This window comes from Nelumbo lutea, chromosome 4, assembly GCF_056320005.1.
Source record: "Nelumbo lutea isolate HS-2025 chromosome 4, American lotus-T2T, whole genome shotgun sequence".
NCBI classification, from domain to species: Eukaryota; Viridiplantae; Streptophyta; class Magnoliopsida; order Proteales; family Nelumbonaceae; genus Nelumbo; species Nelumbo lutea.
The window spans coordinates 30,375,283-30,400,431 of record NC_142687.1 but is presented as its reverse complement, the minus strand read 5'-3'; the positions used below and the strand labels follow the sequence as shown (position 1 = coordinate 30,400,431).

At 37.1% G+C, this 25,149-nt stretch overlaps 2 protein-coding genes across 2 annotated transcripts; both read right to left on the bottom strand.

Annotated features, from left to right (window-relative positions):
* Positions 1-79: 79 nt before the first annotated feature.
* On the bottom strand, positions 80-6,571 carry LOC148854934 (amino-acid permease BAT1 homolog). The gene is made up of 8 exons (XM_088941798.1): positions 6,226-6,571; positions 4,266-4,526; positions 2,839-2,857; positions 2,633-2,702; positions 2,202-2,383; positions 1,021-1,310; positions 676-888; positions 80-517 (listed from the first exon to the last, which is right to left on the bottom strand). The coding sequence occupies exons 1-8, from the start codon at positions 6,420-6,422 to the stop codon at positions 151-153; spliced, it is 1,599 nt and encodes a 532-aa protein (XP_088797924.1). The 5' UTR covers positions 6,423-6,571; the 3' UTR covers positions 80-150.
* Positions 6,572-10,628: 4,057 nt separating this feature from the next.
* LOC148854933 (uncharacterized) lies at positions 10,629-11,033 on the bottom strand. The gene has a single exon (XM_088984868.1). It carries the CDS (start codon positions 11,031-11,033, stop codon positions 10,629-10,631), a length of 405 nt encoding a protein of 134 aa, XP_088840994.1.
* Positions 11,034-25,149: the final 14,116 nt, after the last annotated feature.

Below are 25,149 nucleotides of genomic sequence, written 5' to 3'. Positions count from 1 at the left end.
TGCCCATGTATTCAACTCCTATTCACCAAAGTAGATTGAATTGAAACAATTTGGTTGCAGTTAGAAAAGGGCAGCTATATGACAATAAATGAATATATTTTTAATTGATTTAATATTATGGAAGCTGTAAATTGACAGGCAATATCATATTTAAATATCTATGTTGGTTATGGGACCTTTTAACCAATGCCGAGTACTCAAGAACCATGAAGACACGGTAAGAATAAGGAGGCCACCAACTGCAACAGGAGTGTAGTTGAGAGTGTCCTTTGTAATGGGATATGCGACAGGCAAAGAGAAGAGAATTGTAATTGTTGCTACCCAGAGTACTGCAATCCAACCAACAAGGATCCCATAGCGGCCCAGGTTGAAAGGCCCTCGAACAAAAGACTTGTGAACCAAGGTCACCCTAAAGAATATCGGTAGAGCATATGCAATGTAGAGTCCAATGGTTGCTATTGACACCATTGCTTGAAATGCCACTAGGCTCCCGAGAGACTGCAAAACACAACAAAGGCTGCAATCAACTTGAAATGCCATTCTTTGTAAGCATTATTTAGAGAGTCAGATAAGTAATACAAGTCTTTGTGGTGATCATGAATGCTATGATACAACTTTGGCTCAATCTACTGAAGATTTTAATATGGAAAATGGAACATTGAATTAGAGTTGCACCTGACCCAGCTGAATTTCGAACCTATGGTTTCAATCTCCAGATTCTCCACATAAAACAATGATGAAAACAATGATGTACGTACAGTTAATGCCATACAAAATGAGATGAAAACAGAAAGCCAAACTGCATTTATTGGGACTTCCTGTTTGTTCACTTGATGCCATAATGATGAAAAGGGCATAGCTCCATCTCTTGAGAATGCATATGCCATTCTGAAATTAATTGAATCACACTTAATTAGCTTTCAAATGGAAAAAAAAAAAGAAAAAAGAAAAGAAAAACTGCAACTATGGAAGTAAGCATTTCCAAAAATGTGAGACAAAGAGGGGAAAGGGAGATTTCACCTGGAGTTGCTTGTTACTGAACTCATACCACAGAAAAATGTGGCAAGTGCAATCACTCCTAAGCAAATGATTCCCCCAACTCTATTGCCATATCTACTCTTGAAGGATTGGTAAAAGACTTCAGCAATGGCATAACCACCAGAATCGTTGTCATGGCTCAAGAGCTGTGAGATGTTGGTTACTGCAAATGTCATACCAAGTAGGTAACCCCAACCAACAACAATAGAAATTCCAATTGCACTAATTATTCCTTTTGGCCCATTCTTGTCTGCACTCTTTGTCTCCTCTGTCTGAGGTAAGTTCAAAGAGAAACATAATTATTGGTCCAAGTAATGGAATAAAATTTAAGCAACTAACATGAGAAAGATACTGGGACTAAAACTCTGTGAAAGGGAACAATAATTCCTTCCGAATAGGGGTGCAACTTGGGTCAGGTTAGGTTGGGAATTTGTTAACTTTTTTTACAAGTATAATTGTATTAAATTAGAGAGTTTCTCTCATGTATAAGTGTGTAGAATAGATCTGAACCCTAACCCAAACCTGATATAGTTGAAATTATTCGAGTCAGGCAACCCAACTTGCAGCCCTACTTCCAAAGATAAAGATGGATTACAGTACACAAGAAAAGGAAGTAAAGAAAGAAAAATAAAAGGAAAAACCAGCTCAGTATGTTATATCCAGGGATTAAAATATCGATACCATACACCTCGTATCGGGCATATCGATATTTTAATCCTAGGTTATGTCTGAAGTCAGTGGATGAATTAACTTGTAATGTAAGTGAAAAAGTGTGTTTTCTTTTTGGCTAAATTTCTATAGTTACTTCAAGTTGCTTTAACTAAGAATCAGATATATCCATTGATTCCAAACTCAAAATGCCAGATTGTACAAAAACAGTAATCCACCAATACAGTTTAAATAGTCACGGAGGAGATCTAATGAAAATGTCTCTGCCAAACTGGCTATAACCAACAAGGGTAACCATTATGTATGACAAGCAAGGATTTGAGCTTCAGCAAGGAATGACAAACTAATAAGTGATCTTAGGCAGGTTATCAACATCACTCAAACATGTCCTGGTTTGAGACATGAAGTTCGAAATATATGGCATGCTTAGATTTTCTACTTCTAAAGGCAGCGGGTTAATCTAAGACTACAATTACTATGACACCATAACTTACCATATGTGCAGATGCATCATACCCAGTAAGCGTATATTGACTCATAAGGGGGCCCAGAACAAGTATATATAGTTTGCTGTGGATGCCTTCCCCATTATCTTTGTTAAAGTGAGTGAAAACAAATTTGGCACTAGCCTTCTCCGTTGCAACCATAGGAATGAGAATCATAAGGACAAAAACACCTAAAAAAGGCAAATATAAGTTAGAGGTACAAGATTTAGACTACATCAAGTGCTAAGATTTGAAGATGAAAAATTAAGTTAAAATCCTAGGAAACGTACCTATGACATTCCATGCGGCAGAAAGTTGCCCAAATAAAGATAACCATGAAATAGGAAGACAATTTAAAACGGCATGGATGAGCAAAATTGCTCTGTGGAATCAAATAACCACATATTTAGAAGCTTCATACCCACCACCATTTTTCCCACCTGTGCTAAGAAGAATGATCACTTGAATCAGCTGAGCAAGTGAAAAATCCACACTTGTTGTGACAGCCCACTGCAAATGTAGAAGTCTTTTAGGATGCTAGAGACTCAGATCAGGAACTTGTAATAGGTAACACAATACCCGGAGAAAGCATGGGCTAGAAATGAACAACAAATTCAAATAGATGCATTCCCATTCCCAGATATACCTGACCAACAATGTTGAACCTGCAGAGGAAAAAAAAAAAGAAAAGAAAAGCGTCAGAAGATCCAGAAATTCAATTTGACAAAGAAATTAGTTTGATACAGGACCAGGAGCATCATAAGGTAAACTATTATTATTGTTGTAAAGAAAGACAAACAATCAAAATAATACAAACAAATAAAAACGTAGATGATAGCAACAATAATGCCAGATGTTCTTCAGTTCTTATTCACATTTACCCAGGGTAAGAAGATGCTGAAGTCATTCAGCAGTCCGCACAGATTAAAAGAAGTAAAGGGACAGAAATGTACTTCAATCAAAGATTCTTTTGCTTTCAGATCCAATCTATTGTGAAAGCCATAATCTTCTTGGAAAGTATGATAAAGAGGGCCACAGATTACATCTTGTGGGTTCTCCTCAGAATTTAAATATGATGGCTCACACAATCATCCTGCAAATTTGGGTGATATCCATCCAAACTTATTCCTGCAATTCCGTGCATCCATCCTAGAAACTCCAACTAATGCATATCCTATTCAAGTTTGTCATCTTAATATTTATTTCTCATCTGCACCACACCATTACCAAGTATCCTAACAATAAGCAAAACAAACCAAGTATATACAGAAAACATCTATTTCAGAAATTAAAGTTTTACTTCACTTTTGAGCTTTGACAACTATGACATCTGACAGCAGGGGCTGTAAAGCATTACACCAGTTCCTTAAGTAGATTGTTAGAGGTTGGATCAGAGTAGGGATGAAGATGTGAGCATTGCCCATGCATTAGAGTAATAGCTATATTAGATTATTAAAGGTCTGCTCAATCCCATATGCTAATTGGGGTGTATAGGATGGTAGACTGCAACAGCATAGTCCAATCTTAAACCTCCATTTCTTGGTAGAATACTGGAACCTACCAAGATCAACTTACTGTTAGTACTTGATAGATAACAAACTTCAGAAAGGCTTTCTTTGGTTAAAATTTTTCTCCAAAGTATCACTGTTTGAAGAATGAGTTTTGAGCCAATGGTTTTCATATATACAGATTTAAAATGATAGAATCACAAAATTCATCATAATTAATTTTATGAAAGCATGTCAAGCGCAGCCTACCAAAACGAAGATTACAAGCTCCCTTGGGGTACTTATCTTTGTTGTCTCCTTAAGGGAGCTTGACAGTATCAATTATAAATCCCAGTTGAAGTTGACAAGATTGCTCATTGATCCACTTCGAGCGTGTATATATGCCCCCATAAAGTGGAAGAATAAGTGAAATTGGCAATTACCAATTCTTTTAATGGATAGGTTGGAAATCAGTCCACATGGATCAACACTTCAGCTTGGAATTAGTAACGATAGCAACTAGAAACAAAGTTATATAAAAATTAAAAAAAAAAAAAAAGAAGAAGAAAAAGAAGAAATGAATTACCAGCCCGTTAACCATGAAGCAAAAGGCGCCCAGTCAGGGCCAGCGAGCTTGGCGCTCCAGTAGTAAAGACCACCCGATGTAGGATAGGAGGAACAAATCTCAGCCATCGACAGCCCAACAAACATGGTGAAGAGACCGGCAATAAACCAGCCATAGACCATAACAACAGGGCCTCCATATGTTAGCCCTGTATTGTAAAGGGTCGTTATCCCTGTGAGCACTGATATAATCGAAAATGAAAACACAAAATTCGAAATCACCCTGCAAATTCCAAAGAAGACCCATGAATTAAAACTCCACCACGAACCAATTAACCTCATTATTACCAAAAAAGAATCCCACAGTTCATCCATGAGAGTTGCATTGGGGAACAGTCGATAGAAAGCATCTGAAGAAATATAGTAGAATCATGAGTAAAATCAAAACATAAGAGTTTCGAGTGGCTACGAGAGGTCGCGCTTCAGTTCCTGCTTATAACCAAGCTCGTGCAGCCGTGCATGACCTGAATCCTCTGGAGCATTCCCGTTCCGAATATGGGAAGTAAGGGCCGTCTCTTCATGTCTCCTGGCCATCTCTAAAGTAAACCAACTGAGAGGTGGGTGTGTTTTCTCTCTCTCTCTCCCTCTCTCACACACACGCGACGCATATATACATATAGGCAATTATGCATTATTGGATGGAATTGTTCAGCCGCATACCAAACTCCATGGTGCACACTACAGTCTGCACACGCAGAGCAGAGTATGGAGGCGCCGTGTGATGTTCTTATCGAGTTGTTTAAGAGGAATTCTATTAAACAACGAGAGTATGCAACTCTAGGATACCTCGCCCTACCAACCAAACTCTTGGTCTATGGCATTAAAATTCATGATTTCCAGGTAGTTTAATTGGAAATTTAAGTATTTTCCGATCCTGTTTATTCACATTTGATTATTTTCCACTTTTCTAATTGGGCTGGTAGGGTTTTTTTTTTTCTATTTTTTTTTCTAAACAATCTTTGGATTTGCAACTAGCCCAGCAAACAAATACTGCTGGAGTCAACAAATATAATATATGCAATTAATTACTTAACCAGTCATAATCTTGGTGTGGCTGCAAATGCAGATTAAAAGATAATTGCTGTGGGTAAAAAACATAGATAATCACTTCAATCTCGAGACATGAATGCAAAAGAAATGGTGACGAGAAAGGCTAAAAAGAGCAGAGGAATTGGTGCATAAGTGCTTGCTGTCATGCAAACAATTTTCTGAAATTTGGCCAAGGCTTTGAGTTGTAGTAGAAGTACTTTTGTTGAAGAAAGAACGAAATGGTCAATCAAATTAAATGCTTGAGATATTTGAGTACAAATGATCTCAAAATGAATAATTATTTGCATCAAGAGTGCAGCATTCGAGCTCTATATTCCAAATAACATTCATACATGAGAAATTTTACAAGTTTTTATATAATGAGGTAATTCCTCTCTCTCTTATAGCAGTATATTCTTAAATTACATAGTTTAGTTAATTGATTAACTGTATTCTTACTATATGAAAATTGACTAAGACTATCTTACTGTTTCTAAAAATTACCTAAATCTTTTCATACCGTTAATATTCTATCTAAACTGTACACATGTGACATCACATCGTTATATTTTCAAAAATCCCCAATATACCCTTTTATAATCGAAAATCCCCAAACCCTTCAAATCCATAGTATTGCAGAGGTCTTTTTGACCAAGCCCAGTTTCGAACCTCATCACCGACTGTTGTGTTCGAACTGTAATCACCTCACCAGCTGAACCCGAGATGAGGTAGGCGAGGTGGGGGAGGGAGGGTTTGGCGGCGACAACTGCTCTGTCGTAGTATCTCATCACCTGCGACAATTATAAGCACCTCACCAACTGAACCAGAGATGTAGCAACGAGGTGAGGTGGGGGAGGGAGGGCTAGGCGGTAACAACTACTGTGTTGTAGTACCTCATCACCAGCGACAACTGTAAGCACCTCACCGACTGAACCAGAGATGCGATGGCGAGGTGAGGTGGGGGAGGGAGGGTTTGGCGACGACAACTGTTGTGTTGTAGTACCTCATCACCGGCGATAACTGTAAGCACCTCATCGACTGAACTAGAGATGCAACGGCGAGGTGAGGTGGGGAGCTTGCAATCGAACATGGATTTCTCTCTTCTTCGCCTTCTCTGTAATCGAACAAAACCAAACAACTCTGCTAGGCTCCATCTTTCTCTCTCCTCTTATTCGTCTTCTCTATAATCGAACAAACCGAACATGCCTCTCTCTCCTCTTCTTCGTCTTCTATGCAATCGAACTGTTGTCCCCTGTCCTAAAGTGAACCCTCTTCTTCGTCTTCTTTGCAACCAAGCGCCTGTCCTGAATCAAACCCCTATGGGGAACCAATGAAGCGAACCCGGTTACTCAATGTTTTCTTTGCAATCAAACCCTCTTCTTCGTCTTTATTTTCTTGGTCACCGTTGCTGCAACTCCTAGCAGTGGCGTCGTCTTGAATCCAAGACCATGACCACAAAGTAACGGCATCTCTCTCCTCCTGCATCGTTGAAGATGCCAGACGATTACAAGTTCTCTGGTCAGAGTCAGAGTGAGAGGGGTTGGGCAACTTTCGAGGGCGGTGCAATTTTGCCGGTGATTCTCCTTTCTCGGACACAAGTGGCTGAGACTAATTCCGGTAAAGCGTCAAAAACCTGGGAGAAAGAAGAATGGAGGAGCTTCGAATTTGATTTAACGGCAAAATAGATATTTTAGCCTTTCAGTCAATATTTTAATAGTGATGATAATTTTGAAAAACAGTAAGAATAGCCTTAATCAATTTAAAAAAGAATAAAAGTATACTTAATCAATTAGCTAAACTATAAAAATAATATAAAAAATTTACCCTTTATTCATAATTCATGTTATATTCGATATGAGTTACGAGACAATTAGAGTCATAGTATAATTGTACAACCGTCATTCATGGAGATTTAGCATCTAATAAAAAATTAATGTAAAATTTGCACCACCTTACCTTAATTTTCTTTCGTATAAAATTGGGACCACATAATCTCCTTCCTAGAAATAATGTGGGTCGAGCTAGGCCGGACCACATGTTCTAAATCGAATACTTGATTAGCTGATTTTCACCGAGGTCCAAAATATTGGAAGTGGCCAAATGTCTACGTACGGTCGTACGTCCTAATTCAGAGTAATGTAAAAATCCGATACATATCCGATTGGAACTGATACTTTAAACATTGGTTTTCACACTTTCTGGCTTTCTGCTACGGTTCAAACTTCAATGATATTCTTAATTCCTGGCAACGCCCATGCTGAAAATCTATACGGCATGCATTTCGATTCTTTGAACCTTCTTATCCAGATTCCGCATTGATCTAACCCATCAATAAAAGTCATAAAACCTGTTTAGAGCTGGGAAGGTGGTGATTCAAAGGGGTGACATCCTCTCATTAAAATGTTTTTAAGTTAAGAATGGAGACAGGACATCAATAATAAAAAGGGTATTGACCTTCAAAAATATAATGGCCAAGATTGATACTTATCCAATTCGTATTAATAATTTGAACATTGGTTTCAACGCCACTGCCACAGCTCAAACTTCAAAGATATTCCTAATTCCCAATAACTGCTGAAAATCAATATAATACTTTGAACCTTCCTTTTCAATAATACAAATGCATGGGAGTTTTGGTTGCAATGAAATTTTATTTGCACCAGTATAAATGAATGGGAGTGTAAATGAAGAAAATGCAAACTTTCATTTAATTTTGTTTTGGATTTTATTTTATTCTATTTTATGTATTATTTTTAATGCAATCAAATACAATAAGCTAAAATTTGAAACAAAAACAGCTTAAAGATAAAAAGAAAAAAAAATACATAGAGATAAATGTTCTCAATTCACCATTGACCCAGCTGGTTGAATCATTGGAACTATCACTTAATCTTGATTTTGGGTTTGCTTTGAAACTCGTTTGACCTAATCATTAGATCATTAGATCACATTTGGGTGGTTTAACCATTAACCCATTTGACCCGATCACTATATCACATATTGCACACTTAATGTATGTGCAAATTTCTGGAGGTCATAATTTTGCACTCCAATGTCTAATTGTGGTGATATCGACCCGATCTGGTCGGGTTGCTTAAAGAGCAAACCACAACCGACTTGCCATTAAGCAAAACCAACCCAAGCATGAAGGGTTGGTTTGGTCAGTTTGTACTGTTTGTGAACAACCCTAAATTTTGTGTAAAATTTTCTACTCAAAAAAGGAAAACAATAATAAAGACAAAAGTAGTTCCCATTTAACTAATTTTTTTTATTGTTCTTTAATGTTAAAAATAAGTAACTAACTAGACAGAAGAAACTGGGATAGCGATTACCTAGTTAGGGAAAGACTAGGAAATCAGAAACTAACTAATTTGGTTTGATTTTGGTTTTTACACATGAAAACCGAAACTGGACCAAATTATCAGTTTATCCCTCTTCACAAACCGAAACCGACTAGTGGTGAAGAAAAACCAACCAAATCGGGTTGGGTTGGGTTGGGTCGGTTCGGTCAGTTTGGCATTGTTTGTGAACAGCCCTAATATCTTTATATATTGATTTTGGGTAACTTTTTGAGCCCCAAGGGTCCAAAGGCACCTTGTCCTACTATTTTCACACAAAAAAAAGGCCTTAAATTGTAAGTTTTAACATTTTTTATAAATAAAATATTAAAAACTGAAATAAAAATATAAATTATACATAAAATAATATTTATATATACATATATTATATCTCAAAAATGATTACACATTTTTATTGATAATATACTTGTGTATACATACCTACACACATATATACATTTGTTGATGTGGCATGGTTTGACAGGTATTCAACCCTTTTTTTAAAACAACAAAAGGATATTCAACCCTTTTTAGGGTAAATTGATGAAACCTCCCTAAAGTTTGGTAATTGCATTCACCTCACCTGAACTTTCTAAACATAGTTGGAAGCATTCCCTCTCTCTTAGAATCCTCTAACAAGAGGCATGAAAATGTCCAAAATACCCATGCCATTAATTTTGACCATAATATTTATTTCCAACTCTTCACATCAATTGCTACCTCAAAGCCTTCCAATCCCTTTTCTGAAATTGATTTATTTTCCTAAGTTCCCCTCAATATCAATTGCTCAAAGGTAAAGTTGTGACTTTAAACTCTTTTTTTTGTTGTTAATTAAGTTTTCATTTTCTTTTCTTTTTTTCCTATAGACACTAGTCTCAATAGCAATTGCATGGGTATTTTGGACATTGCTGTCTCTCTTGTTAGAGATTTCTAATAGAGGGGATCTACTTACAAGTGTATCCAAAAGTTTAAAAGAGGTGGTTACAAATACAAAACGTTAGGGGAGGTTTTAGTAAGGCCCTGTTCATTTTCACTTACTTGGGTAAACGATAAGTTTACCCCGCCGGTCAAGTGTTTCCCGAGCAAAAGTTGCTTGAGAAAGTTTTGTGACAATGTTAATGTGTGTTCTCACTTACCTGGGTAAAGAGAAAGGCGGGAGGGGATTATCATTTTCAGCATAAGGGTAAGCAACTTAGCCACCCCCTGGAGGGTATTACTGTCAAAAAAATTCATTTTCCATGGCCCCCCTATGGTGTAGAAATCCCCCACTAATAAGTAATACAATTTTTTCATGTAAATTCCCGACTCCCCAACCCAACGGTTGGTCCCCCCTATGGGCCATTTACATTTACATCCCTTTGTATCAGTCTATCCATGTGCACGTCTCTATGGTCATCACTATCAGGGCAGCCTTCCCAAACTTTGAAAATTCTCATACCCCTTTTGTATCGGTCCATCCATGTGCGCGTTTCTATGGTCATCACTATATGTACAATACTTTAATCCTTCTTTGCTTTCCAGTTTTCACATCTTTCTAATCTATCAATATATATCCTAAAAGCTGTTTAGACCTGGGAGGCCATTGTTGGCCAGTACAACATGCTCTACCGGTACAATTAGTTGGATTAGAGAGTGCAGCATATCATAGCTAGACTTTAGACTTTTGGATTGCAATTAATTGAAATAGTTTCTGTCTCTGCATTTAACCACCCAAGCCCTTTGAAATTTCAAAAAGCAACTCATTAGTCATTACGCTGCCAAGCAAAATCAGCTGGAAGTTGACAACAAAAACAAATTCGAATCGTTTTACTCGAACAAGGCCTCCAACTCCCAAGCAGACTAGCTCGGTGGAAAAAAAAATGCATATTACGCATCCTAATTCCCATGATAGAAAAACAAACACCCAGAGAAATTTGAAGAAAGATAAACAAAATAGAAAATATTTACATTGATTCTCTTCAATACGAAGACAGTTGACGAGAAGCTGCCAGAGACTTGTAGATTTCAAGGATCAACCTCATCTCAAATTCTTCGTTCGAAGAAACTGTCTTCACCTGCCTAGCCTTTGGAATTCTCTTGCTTCCGAACATGTTGTTGTTGTTCAGGTAGCCAACGTTGCCAGCCAATTTAAGCATCATATTCATGTAAGCTTCTTTCAGTCTCACCAACACCTTCATCGGCGAAAGCATCTTTAGTCGCAACCTGGGTATCGGTCTTATCTTCCAAACCCGCCGAGTATTACCTCCGATCATCACTATCTTTATGTTCTTCCTTCCGGTGGTCGATCCCTCGAGCCGATGGTATCTTCTCCTCCTCCAGTACCTCTTCAAGCTCCCATAAAATGGCAAAGAAAGGCTCTCCATCCTCTTTTTTTTCCTATTTCTTTTCTTCTAATTCTTATTTAGGCCAAGTTCTGGTAAAGAGACAGGGAGATTATTAGGAAGAGAGAAGGTGAATATGGAAACAATAATTCTGAGGCAAAGATAAGAGAACCCCTTTAAATAGGCTGATTTAGTGGTAGATGCTATAGGTCTGACAAAGAACAATAATCTAATAAATAAAGAAAATGAGTTCTATCTGATCACAGCAAAGGCCCCCCAACCATTTCCCAGCAAGCGAAATTCTCATCCATGTGAGTCAACAAAGCCGGTCTGGCTATAATCAAATCATCTCGATTTCAATAAATGAATAAGAGCATATGTCATTGGGCTTTCGTCGACTAATATGCCAACAGCCGAATTTGACTGCTATTTAGACGTAACTCAAGGTTGGTGGCGACGATTACACACTCCCATGAGTTAGATAACATTGTCACGCTTTACTATACTGCTCAAATTCGTCCTACTTTGGCTGAGAGGAAAAACAGGAAAAGGATACAAACAGAGGCTTCTAGATGATTTGTTTTCTTTATTTTTTGGGTTGATTTTCTAAAATAATTTTGACCTTTTGATTGCCGCCTTATATCTATGCCAGTCGCATGCAATCTTTTGAAACGTAGGTTGGAGTCTGGAGTCTGAATCAGTGAATCTTCTCCTATTTGGGTTTTGAGCTCAAAACCTCCTTAGTCCTCAAAGACTTCTAGCTAATTAAAAGAGAGCAAGAAACTATATTCAGTTTAGCTATTTCAGCTGTTACTAAAAAGCCATTTAATGTAAAACTCGGTCGATCTCTGACCAACAGATGGGCTGACTTAAGCCGAGATCTCAACTCAACTAGTAGGCCAGCCCAGAAATACAACTATTTTATGGCACAGAAGCGCACCTCGCACCGACCTCAAAGCCTTGATATTAGGAACATCTTCCCATGGAATTGGGATTTATTCCTCACAAAGCATGCCTCACGCCTACCTCACAGCTACATCCCACCTTATATTGGGAATATCTTCTCATGAATAATAAATATAAGTACTGGAAATGCTGCCCATGTACAACTACGACATGCTATGAAGTCAGTGTGAAGCATGCTCTGTGAGGAGCAGATCAGAACTTCTTCCCATCAAAAACGACATGAAGTGCAGATATATTTCTCATGTGTGACCGAAACGCATTGTGAGATCGGCGTGAGGAGCAGATCAGAACTCCACCCCATGAAAAACAACATAAAGTACAGGATATATTTCCCATGTGTGGCTGAAACACATTGTGAGATTGGTGTGAGGAGCAGATTAGAAAGGAGCATATCCTACGTCCAAACCAGGGTAGGTGGGAATATTGTAGGCCCCCATGCTTTAGTTTACCTTAATAATGCAGCTGCATTTAAAAACTCTCTCTCTCTCTCTCTCTCTCTCTAGGTTCCTTCGAATTAGGGGTGGCCATGAGCCTTTTATGAGCTATTCGAGCTCTGTTTAAACAAAGTTTCGAGTCAAATTTGAGCCTGATATATAGGCCCGTTTGCTAATAGAGTCAAGCTCAAGCCTAGTGAAGTTCGACTCGTGAGGCTCATGAGCCTAGTATTAAATAAATAATTTTTATTACATACATACAAATATATATATATATATATATAATTTTATTATGTATAATAATATTTTTATTAATATAATATTTTTATTTTTATATATAATAGTAAATAATTTTTATAATTTATTTTCAAAAAAAACTTAGCTTATAGTTGAGCTCGAACTGAACCAAACTCAAACTTGTGAGCTATAAACCGAGCCGAACTTGAATTCAAATCTCTAACTCGAATTGAACTCGAATAGCCAAATATTCAATTCAGCTCGGCTCAAATCCAGCCCACTTCGAATGATATTTTAAGTCTCTTGACGACAAATAGAAAAGTACATGGTACTCCCCTCACCCATTTTCTCAAAACCAAATAAGCAATCAACCATCTAGATGTTTTGACCGCCCAATTGTAGCAAAGACCATTAGCTAATTTTCATCCACAGTAGATGTCAAAATCTTGTCAACCTCAGGTTTTGTAAATGTAGTACGCCCGTGTAATGTTCTTGCCATGTGCAGGTTTCAAAGATGAAAAGGACATAAATCAGCTCAATGTTTGACAAAAAGTCTACAGTCCAACAACACCAACAAGTCCGATTTGAGAATAGGTTTATAAACGGATTAGGTTGATTTACTTAGATTTTAGATTTCAATTCAGTCCTGTTAATATTCAACTTCGATTGGATTCAGATCACAGACTACTTAAAATAAATTACAAATAGCTTGCAGGAGAATTATATATAATAAAAGTACGATAATAAACAAAATTTATAGATAGATATATCCTGATTTTGTATAGACTTTTATACAAATAATAAAATACTATCGAACTTAGAATTTAAATTTTAATTGAGCAAAAGCTCGTTTATAAGGAGAAAAACTTTCTTGGGTTTCAGATGAATTCATCTTATCCTAAGAAACCACAGAATAGTAGATGAATTATTAATTACCTTAGGTTCCATTTATTTGCGATACAAACGTCGAATTGGGGTATTTATGTACTCTTGTTTGTATTTGCAAGCGTTTATTTGAGATACATAGATGTATCAATTATAAGCATAAAAGTGCATTTTCTGACAGGATTGTATCATTCGAAGAATGCATTACTGCATCGATTTTTTGGATGCAAACTTGCACTCTTCGATTGACGATGTAAATAGGGTATGCTATAGTGCTTTTCGACTGTGAAAGAAAATAGCCAATCGGTGTTGAGTGAGAGGAGATCTTCTGCGCCCCCTCTTCCAACGGTAACTTTCTCACCTCCATCTCTGACCATGGCATGGTCGTCGGTGGTCGGCGATCAGTATATTGATCTCCTCTTGTGTTTAAATTGACTTGTCTTTGCTATTTTTATGTTCATGTCATTTAGGTTGCAGGGTTCCTGCCAATCTTCATTTGGGTGGTTGATGGTCGGGGTTCCTACCAATTTGCATGTTCGATCTTCATCTGGGTTGAAATCTTTACTTCGAACTAAACAAGGTAATATTAGATCTGTCTTGAGCTTCACAGATCTGATGTATAAATCCATTTTCGCCCATACACACGTACAGATCTGGTATTTTGCTTTGACTTTTTTTTTTTTCATTTTTTTTGTTGCTTCTTTCTCATATTCATGTATAAATCCAATTTGCATGTTCGATCTTCACTTTTTAGTTTACTTTTACCGACTCACAGCTGAACTTGGGTGATAAAATCCATCTCAGATTCAAATATATCATATATAAATAATCACATGTCAAATAATGGACGGTCCAATTTACATCGAGATCAATCAAACGCCAGCAAATTTGTAACTTCATTTATATCAAATCCAAACAAACGAGAAGAGTACAAAAACAAGACTAACATGTGAACTGGCATTGCATTCATAAACCGGGATGAGGACAAAAATGCAGGATACATATTTGCATTTGCATCGAAAACAAACGCAGCCTTAAGCAATTGAAGGCTTCAAAGCTCTTGCACGCATCTTCGCTTACATCAGTTAGTTAGTCCCGTATATCATGTTTAGTTATTAGTTGCTGCCATTAATTCGAGGGAGAGTCAATCAATTGTCGAATACTTCAATCTGATTTTATTTTTTATTTTTGGCTGTTAGTTTTTTACTTAACATCTAACAATAAACTGCCTGTAATTAATAAGCAGACACCGAAAAATGAAAATACATATAGACACCCATTTTTTACATGTGTTCTGTGCATGTTCGATGACCACACAATAGAAGACGATAGCTGTTTATTTTGAAGTCAAAACATCAGTCATCTGTTTTTATTTGATGACTGACGTGTCTACATTTCACCGATGGGTTGTGTAGGAAAACCTAGCAGAGATTCCTTTTAAGAGTAGCATCAGTGCTGGAGATGAGATTTGCTAAATGCGATGGATGACTATGTTAGATGATGCTGTGTAACCAATAACAATGCATTCCCGTTCAGTTAATACCAACTCTCGATGTTGAATGATTGATTGAGCTGGGTTGACTGAGCCGTTTTGGAGAAACTAAGATAATTTTATAGGAGAATGCGCGTGGTTCAGCTCAGGATCATAAGATTCAAAGTACATTTAGGTTAGGTGTTAGTTTGAAATTAATGCCAATTCATAGACAGGTATAGATGGATACAGTGCGGGTTTTGGACATTTTAGATCTTTAGTGGAAATAAAAAATTTGCATTAAGTCTATCCGTACTTCTCTGTAATTTTATCCCATGAAAGTCGATTTTTTAACATGTAAATCAATCAGTTTTCTGGTTTTTTTTACCAAATATGGCTTATTAAAGAGATCTTGGACTTTTCTGCTCACCCATCACTGCCTGAAAGCCCTCCCAAATGGGGACTAAGAAGGTATTATAACTATAATTAGTTAGAAAAATTCTTTGCTGTCTTTGCTATTCGTTCATGAAACTTCGGGGTTGATCAATAGAAATTGGTGTTAAAATGTGATGTCATGTAATGAAAGATATCAATACAAATTGTTGTTGTTACTTGAAACATCATTTTTTTCAGTTGAAGTGATTCTCTTGTGGAATGTGACAATTCCTCTTTCTAGCCGATTTATATTAATCAACCTCAAAATGTTTCATGAAGAAAATGCAATGGTAGTAAATACAATTTTAGGCCTCATTTGCTTTTCTGTAAGTCATTTACCCAGGTAAATACAATTATTTGGGTAAATTTTTCCTAGGAAACATTTATCTGGATAAATGTATTTATCCATGTTCTTTTATTTTTCATGTAAATAATGCACTGATCATTTTAACTATAATAATTTATTATTAAAAGGGGCATTTTTGTCTCATTCAAGTGTTGGCAACTTTTCCCTTAAATGGGAAAATTATTTATCCACCTAAGAGATGTGTACCCAAGAAAATAAACATTTCCTGATTTTCACATAAATCTTAAAAAAAAATATATAAAATTCTTTATCAATAAGAATCAAAATCCCATTGACCAACTTTCCTCCTCTCAAAATCCAAAAAAAAAAACACCCTAATATAAAAGAATCCTGTAAAATCACATACTATCGAGGGCAAACAAACAAAATGATCTCGTCGTCTAGTCTCAGTCTCACACGAAAATGGTGCATATAGAGTTCCACTTATTGATGTCAGCAACCTCTAAAGTCAATAAGAATCTCGATTTTCAGCCATGTATTCTATGCTTTTATGTATCTTTATTTTTATTGATTTGTTTAGATGGGACTCATACTTTATTCTTTCCAACCATTCGGTGGCCAAAATTCCGAGCTTTTTCCCAGACAAATACATTCCGTCAATCTAAAAAAGGACTTTATCATAATATGGTTGGATGGTGTGATAATCTTTCAAATATCATTTTCTCATTAATTACCAGTTTGGGGGTTTTTCTTTGGAAAATGCTATTACGTATGAACATCTTCACTTTATACAGTGTAAACTAAACTGTTATCTTGAGCAGTTGAGCAGCTTTATGTATAAGCCCAGCTACAAAACTTCTCGAAAGCTATCTATAAAGGAATTAGATATTTTGCTCGTTGAGCAGCTTTTCTATTAACAAGTTCAAGCCATTGCAAAAGAAGAAATAATCAACTGCTTGGTTTTCTTCCAGATAGATGATATGTGATATTTTGATGTTACTTAGGGGTGTCCATGAAAAACCAAAAAATAAACCGAAGTGAGAAAACTGAACTGAAAAGTGCAATTAATCAAACTGATCGATTCGGTTTCTATTTGGTATTTTTGAAAAATCAAAGAACCGGTTCAATTTTTGGTTAACCTACAAAAAAACCAGCGGTTAACCGAGCCGACGTGTGTGTGTGTGTGTGTGTGTGCATGTATGTTTTATATATATTTTTAATATATGTCACATATTTTCTATATACTATATATAAATATATACATATGTTATATTTATAATAATCTATTTATAAATATATTATATATTTTTATAGTATTTATAATATATTATATATCATTTATTATTTATATAATATATATTATAAATATAAAAAACCAAAAAACCAAAGAACCAAACCGATAAAAAATCGAAATCGTGAATTAGTTAAACCAGTGGTACTGGTTCGGTTTGTAAAAATTGCCCATGGTTTGGTTAATTGAACTGTGGACACCCCTACTCCATAGCTCTAGTCAAGCTTGAGTGAATTGATTGTCCCAATCTCCCAGTCGCATATATAATTATTGCTTTTATGGTGCCACTGGGATCCACTTTGGCCAAGTGTACCAAGGTTTGGTGCAACTTGGGATGGATTAGCACGTCCCTACGATGAGTCCAGATCTGCTCCTCACAAAGCACGCCTCACACAGACCTCACAACATGTCCTGGCTGCACATCGGAAACATTTTCCGTACTTGTATTTATTATTCATGAAGAGATGTTCCCAATGCAGGGTGGGATGCGGTTGTGAGGTCGGTGTGAGGCACACTCTGTTAGGAACAGATCACAATTCCCCCACAACTTGGGCTGGGTTGGATTCTATTCTCCCATATATGATTATTGCTTTTAAAGTAAAGCTTAGTCACCCCATTAGCCAGGGGTTACCCAGCCTACCCATTCTGGATTTAACATGTCCTATGGTTGCAAATCCAGCCATCACATTCAACCCGGTTAGAATAGAATCCAAACTCTCTTGAACTCCTCTCTTGTTAGTTGTATAAACCCAGTGGCCGTAACTTATTGCAATAAGGTCAATAAAAGTTCTAGCCCCCAGCTCTTATTGTTGAAAATTCCAAGTTTTTGTTCCAAGCTCTCGAGAATTAGCACCCTAGCACCACATGATCTTTCTTCTGATAGTCTAGATAGGGGATAAGCTTAAATCAGAAGAGCTACACAAGGGGGTAGCATGTCCCCATAAATCACTAGAACAAATAAAATTTAAAGACCCAGAAAGATTACCCAGATTTAGAGAAACAAAACCATGAAGGTGCTTATAGACCACACCTTTGATGAGAGACTCCCTCAACTTCAAGCAATCTTGAATGGTGTTCCTAAATCTCCATGGAGGATCGAACTTGAGATGAAGGCAAGAGATCATGAATTTTGAATCATCCTCGATGATGATAGAATTACCTTTAAAAATCAAAAGTCAAGTTATGGGCTTCCCAATCTGCCCAAGCTTCACCCCAGGTCTTAAGTTGTAATCTTTAAGGTTCACTATTTCTCCTAAACGATTCCTCGCAATACATGCCACCGAGAAAAGGCTGCCATTAAAACAAGCAGCATCGAAATTACTTTTAATAGCTCCATATTCAGGGGATACGACGTTATCAACTGCCAAGATTTTGGTGATTATACTGGACCTTGAGAAAACGGCGATTCTGGGCAGAGGAATTGTTGAATATTTTTTTGATCCTGTTCTTCTATAGGTGCCAAAGGATGAAAACACATTTTTCCTTTTTATTTTCTTCCCCTACAGTATCATTTTTACACACTTATTCCCACCACTCTTTCAAAGAACTATCCTAGTCATTTGTTTAGCAAATGTACAGCTCTTAAAAACATGTTCCAAATCCTCTTCCCCACAAATGTTTCACCCGATGTCAATATTACATCCCCTCCATCTAAGAAGGCTTTTCAATGGGAGTTTATTATTGAGGAACAAGATCTTACCAGTTGGAATATCTTACCAGCTCTTAAACCAAACAAATTTACATGTGGAGACGGCGGCTAGGTTTTCACCTATGTTGGAATATCTTACTACCAGTGTTGATTATCCTCAAGATGCTGCCTCGAAAAAATTCATTAACGTTTGTTGGGGAAGTGGTTGTCTCAAAGAGCCTTGTCTTGAATTGAGAGGAGAGAGGGGAAGACAAAAAAAAAAAAAAAGCCTTTGAATATTGCACTAAAGGAGCTAAAGTTCACACTATAAAATCTTGCCTTTCAAGAGGAAGAGTATTAAATTCTTGAACGGGAAAGCATTGTCTAGGCATCGACTAGGCTATCACCCAGGTGTTCGTGCCAGTTTCCTTGGATGTGCAAACTGCAAATAAGCAATTATGTCCCTTTTAATTTATACATTGATATGAGTTTAATTTCGCAACCCAGGGCAATAACAAGTTATGTAGAGCTAAAAATTTCTGTGTTGACATTGAACCATCAAGATTAATAAAATATCATCTCACTTTGTTTTGGAAAATCAGGTGCAAGTTGTCACTCAGCACAATAATAACATGCATCATAAAAACATGAACAATTATTTATTTATTTTGTCAAATGAGCGACATCTAAGCCATGTTTGGTTCACTGTTCTAACCTTATTCTCTTAATTCTTGCTCATTCATTGGAAAAAATAGATAAGAATGAACAACATTAGAGTGTTTGGTTATAAAATTCTTACCAAGAGCCACATTCTTTTTAGAATGAAAAAACAACACCATAGCACAAAAATTGACTAACCCATAACATGAAAAATAATCATGCCCCATCTTTGCTCATTTCATTCTTTAAGTAAACTCTACCTATAATTGTTGCCATATATGCTTATTCTTGTGAAAGCCTTCGAAAGCACTTTTATGAAAGTTCTTTTACGAAATCACTTGCGAAAGTACTTTTATAAAAGCATTTCTTATGAAAGTACTTTCATAAAAACACTTTGTGAAAGCACTTTTAAAAGTACTTTTATGAAAACACTTTTACCAAAGTACAAAAGTACTTTTATTAAAATACTTTTAAAAAGCACTTTTGTATAAAAGCATTTTTACAAAAATACTTTTATAAAAGCACTTTTACTAAAGTACTTTTGCAAAACATATATGCCAGTTGGTAAACATTAACTATTGGAGACCTACCTAGGCTGGCAGTTTGTGAACACCGACACAATTTTTTTTTTGAAGAATAAAAATGAACAACATAGGACAATTACGAACAGGAATGTCCCGCTAATGGGGACAAGGACATCCCCATCGCCACGAGGATCCCCATTCGCCATAATTTTTTATAATGTTAATAACTTTGTTCTTGTTTTTTATTTTATTTTATTTAAAAAATAAAAATAAAACAATTAAAATTTACAATTTATTAAAAATGATTCAACCATATTTTTAAAACATTAATATATAGACATATGTGTACATATATAACATATACATATATATTAGTGGGGATCCCACGGGCGGGGATCAGGGTCCCCGCAGGGCGAGGAGTGCTCTCCCCGCCCCTGCCCCATCCCTGCTAACAGGGATGAAAATTTCCCCATCCCCGTCCTCGCGGGGGGGAAATCATCCCTATCCCTGCCCCATTCGAGACAGATCCCCACGGGGATTGGAGAAATGAGGAAAAATGCCATCTCTACTTGCCGACCGAAAAAGAATTCATTTTTTGGAAAAATGTTTGGTTCATAGCAATATTTTCTCATTATGCATATTTTATCCATTCTTTTCTATTTTACAATTTCATCTTGAGTAAGAATGAGAAAGAATGAGAAATTGAACCAAACATGGCCCTAGTTGTTGCCAAAGAACCAAATTATCTTTCTTGACACGACAATATGCCTAGGTGTTGGATGGCTGCTTATCCATACTGCAAGTCTAGTTTTCTTTTCGTTTTTATCAATATATACTGCTAGTTCCCCTCCCTTTAATTGCTTGGTACAAGCTCAAGAAGGCATGTAGGCCGTTGGCTATATATCACCACATCTTAGAATCCATTTGGTTTGCTAGAATCAGACTTGGAAGGGCCCATTCCCATTCCAAGTGTTTGGTTGGACAGATTGAGAATCCCATTCCCATTCCTGGTGGAATGGCATCCTCCCATTTGAGGGAATGGTGACTCCCTCCCCCTCCCTTTGGAATGAAATCCCATTCCAGCTTATTCAAATTCCCATTCACATTCCTTTAAACACCGAAGAGACTATGAAAAAGACCATTCCGATGCTGATCCTGATAGTGAAACAAATGGACCCTTAATGTATTGCTCTTAATCAATTGCATCACCAACACAGTTTTCTGTTATGCCAGAAACATCAATCCCCAGTGGATAAAAGTGCTATTGTGCTGAAGCCTGAAGATATTTATTTTTTTATCATCAACATAAAGCGTTTCATTAAAAAGCATCAACTGCTTGAAAAATGGCAGTAGGGAAACTTGTACAGGGAGCAGGCTACTGATCACCCAGTCAGTAATCTTACAAACATAGCAACAGCAGAGAGAAGGAAAAAAAACGAAAGAAAACACGACATAACATTATAACAATACAGCTTACAATAGAGCACCTGGCCCTGAACAACCCCAAACTAGACAATCCCTACCAACCCCTGTTCTGGCAAAGAGTCAAGCCTGCACATTAGCGCTTCTAGGTACCCAAATTGAACGAGGCATTCAGGGAGGCACCTAACTTGCCAAGTAGACCAATTGAACTGGATTTGGTCCAATCCAACTCAAACCCGGTCCATTGACACCTATGTTCTTATCTTCTATCAATGGATCAAATATTGGCTCAATCCAATATAAATTCATTACGGATGAACCAGGTCCAGTCCATCCAAATTCAACGTCTCATTGGTCTGTCCAATCCGTCCAAATTGATTTTGATTTGAATGGTCTAAAATACCCCTATTGCCAAGGAACTTGAACACTTGCCCCCCATCCAGCTTATGCTTACTTGACAGTCACCTTTCATTTGCACATTGCTCAAATCCTGCATCTTCAGTAATTTGAGGCCTTCAATCAATGAGGGGATTCCCATGACCAACCGGACCTGAATAGCTGAGAATAACATTGCCCACATGGTCTAGAACTCCACCCACCCCAGAAGCCCCTGGGTTTACAAGACAACATCCAGCAAAGTTTAATTGGCCACCCCTCCTGCACAAGGGGATCACTCATCCGTTGTTCCTCGTGCTTAGAAATCATCAACCACCTGCTCACTACCCTCCTAGTAGGTTATTTACTTATTTAGTAAAACTCCTTTAAACCACAGCCCAGTGAGCAGCCCTTAATCTTGTCAAACCAAAAACCTCCTCTACATCCCAACTTTTTTCTTCAAAAACTATTGCATTTCTTTCACAACAGAGGCCCATGCATACATTGCCAAAACCTATTGTCTAGTGCTGCTGTCCATCACCACTACTTTGAACAAGTCAGCCACTTCAGCTGGTTCAGTCCACAGTTTTCCAAACAAACAGAAAGCTAGCTGCCACATTCTAGAGGCATAGAAGCAATGTAAGAGATGATTGGCATTCTCCCCACTCTTCATACACAGGACACACACACACATGAGGAGAGAATACAGAAGTTCCATTTTCTTTGGAACCCTTCACAGGTATTTGGTTAACACAGCCTCCCAACACCTCTATCACAGGAAACGGTTGAATCTCACTAGTTGGATAGGTCTTAAAAAAGGAGGCACGGGTAAAGTTCCCCAAGGTAATGGGTATCCAAATTCTCTCATTGACCGTCGTTTGGCATAGACTTTTTGTATAGATGTTCCTGTTTGGCATAGATTAACTTCCTAAAGATTCAACAGGGGAATCGGTTCGTTTGTTTCATAATCACTCAAGGGTCTTCTCAATCCCAAGTCCCACACCAGTGACCTGTCCATTTTCAAGAGAAAGTTCGACATTTGACAGAAAGGAAGATTCCCCCACCAAGTATTCTCCCAAAACTTCATCCTTTGTCCAGAAACCACATCATATCATATGAAGTTCATATGTAGGTAGGAAGTAAAGCCTGAAATGCTTTCCAAGGGCTTTGCATAGCTGTACCCCAAGGTGGTCCAAAGTCCCACTCATTCGGGTGCACGCCATAGATGACTTTTATTACTAAACGCCATAAAGACTCAATCTCTCTTGGGAAACTCCAAACCACTTCCCCAACAGATTCATTTTCTTTTCCTGGATTCTACCTATTGCTAGTCCACCCAACTCTTTTCGCTGGCACACCTCTTCTGAATTCAGGAAATGACCACTTTTATTCTCCACTGGATCCCACAAGAAATCCCTGGTGATTTTTTCAATCCTCTTCACTTTAATTAGAATAACTCTCCCTCCTTTAAAAATATAATTCTTTTTCCACCAGACCAGCCTCTTAACAAACCTTTCAATGATGCCCTCTGAAAAACTCACATCTCTAGAATTGCCCCCCAATGGAAGCCCCAAGTATCTAAGGCACTCTTGAATTTCACATCCCAAAACAATTTCAGCCTCCTCTAGGATGCCCCTCTCCAAACCCCACCAATCTACATTTCCCTAAATTAAATTTCAAACCTGTAACCCTCTCCCCTATCTCCAGAATCCACCTTAAAGCCCTCATATCTTGTATTCCCCTAAATTCTCCCAAAATCAAGGTGCCCTCCAAGGTTCAAAGTATCGATAGGATACGCATATTGGCCATATCGTATCGGTACTTAGAAACAGCCAAAACACTTTTTTTCAAGTTTTTTTATCAAAATTTGGTTTTTTGGGAAGCTGAAAACATGTTTTTTATTATTAAAAAAATTGGGGTTCTGAAACACCTGGAAACAGGCATTTCAAACCATATCTTTTTCAAAAGATACAATATGATACCCCGATACAAGGTGTATCATATCGATACTTTAAACCATGGTGCCATCCATGAACTACAAGTGGGAAAGTACTTAGTTTTCTATCCCCACTCTAAAACCTCAAAAGATATTTCTTTCACCAGTCCCTTTCAACAGTTTATTAAAAATTTCAGCCACTACGGTAAACAACATGCATGAAAAAAAGGGTGGTCTTCAAAACACCCCATGATCCACTTTATCCATCTCTGACCAAAGCCCATGTTCCCCATGACCCACTGGAGAAAACCCCAATCAACATGATCATATGCTTTTTCCAAGTCCAATTGAAACACAAATTATTTCCTCCCTGACTTTCTATAGTTCTCCACTGCCACATTAGCAAATCAAAGTAGACCAAAATATGTCTAAGATAGTCCTACTTCCAGTCCTAGGCTCAGAGTAGAACCATGCTTTGCATCCAGATAAATCCAATAAAAATAGGTTATGTTTCTTGCCACTTTTTAAGAAGCACTAAATGAAGAAATATGCAATGCCATATCCCATATTATTATAACCCTCATTGCTTCCTTGAGCAACCCTTTCTACTCAAGAAAGTTTATAACCCATTCAGCTTCATCTTCAACCCCAACATAGAAACAATCATCCAAAAAAGATTTGAGGGATGTTAGCCAATTTGAATTCTATACCAATAAGCATGTGATCTATTTAAATTTGCAAAGGGCTAGAAAATTTGACACTTAATACCTTATTATGGAAGCAGAGATGCTCAGTGTACACATTAATGTAAAGCACCAATAGGTTCAAACATGCTAAGCTATACAAGTTACCAGTATTACATTGGGCAACCAAGGGAAGAGCTGATTAGATGCATCTTTTGATAAATGCAGTATATTTAGCTACCTCCTTTGGAGATCATCATAAAAACATCAACAGGGTATTTCTCTTCACAACCAGAAACGGTAGCCACACAATGAGACCAACCACCTTAAACAATCACTGGAGGCTCAAATCCCGCATTCAGCAAGTGTCTTTTATCAAAATTTCAAACTCAAAATGGAAACCTTGTGTTGCATGGAAATAGACATGTCCAGGAGCCTCACTCAACAAGATGAAGAAAAAAAGGACTTGGTAATATGTCTACAAACAAGTATAACCCACAAAATAATTCGTTGAACTTTAACATCTTAACCTATAGAAGCAGTTTTAGAAAGGTTATCATTGTTGTTTTTGCTTAATATAACGTTTTGTAGGGAAAATGACATTTAATCTGTACATTAACTGTTCACTTATGTCAAATAAGTAATGAGAGAGAAATATGCCACATAGAAGTGTCCATCAAGAATCAATTGAGTGTTGGAACTTGGAACTCGGCAAATGTCCAACACAGACACTTCATGCATTTAGGAGAGGCTGTACAACACTAGAAAACCTTAAAATAAATCCATATAGATTATAGCAAGTAAATTATCAATTTAACTGCTAACATGAATCAATAAAGCAATAAAATTCCAACCCAATGACTAAGACATCAATGAAAATTACCAGGGCCCATTTTCTAATCACT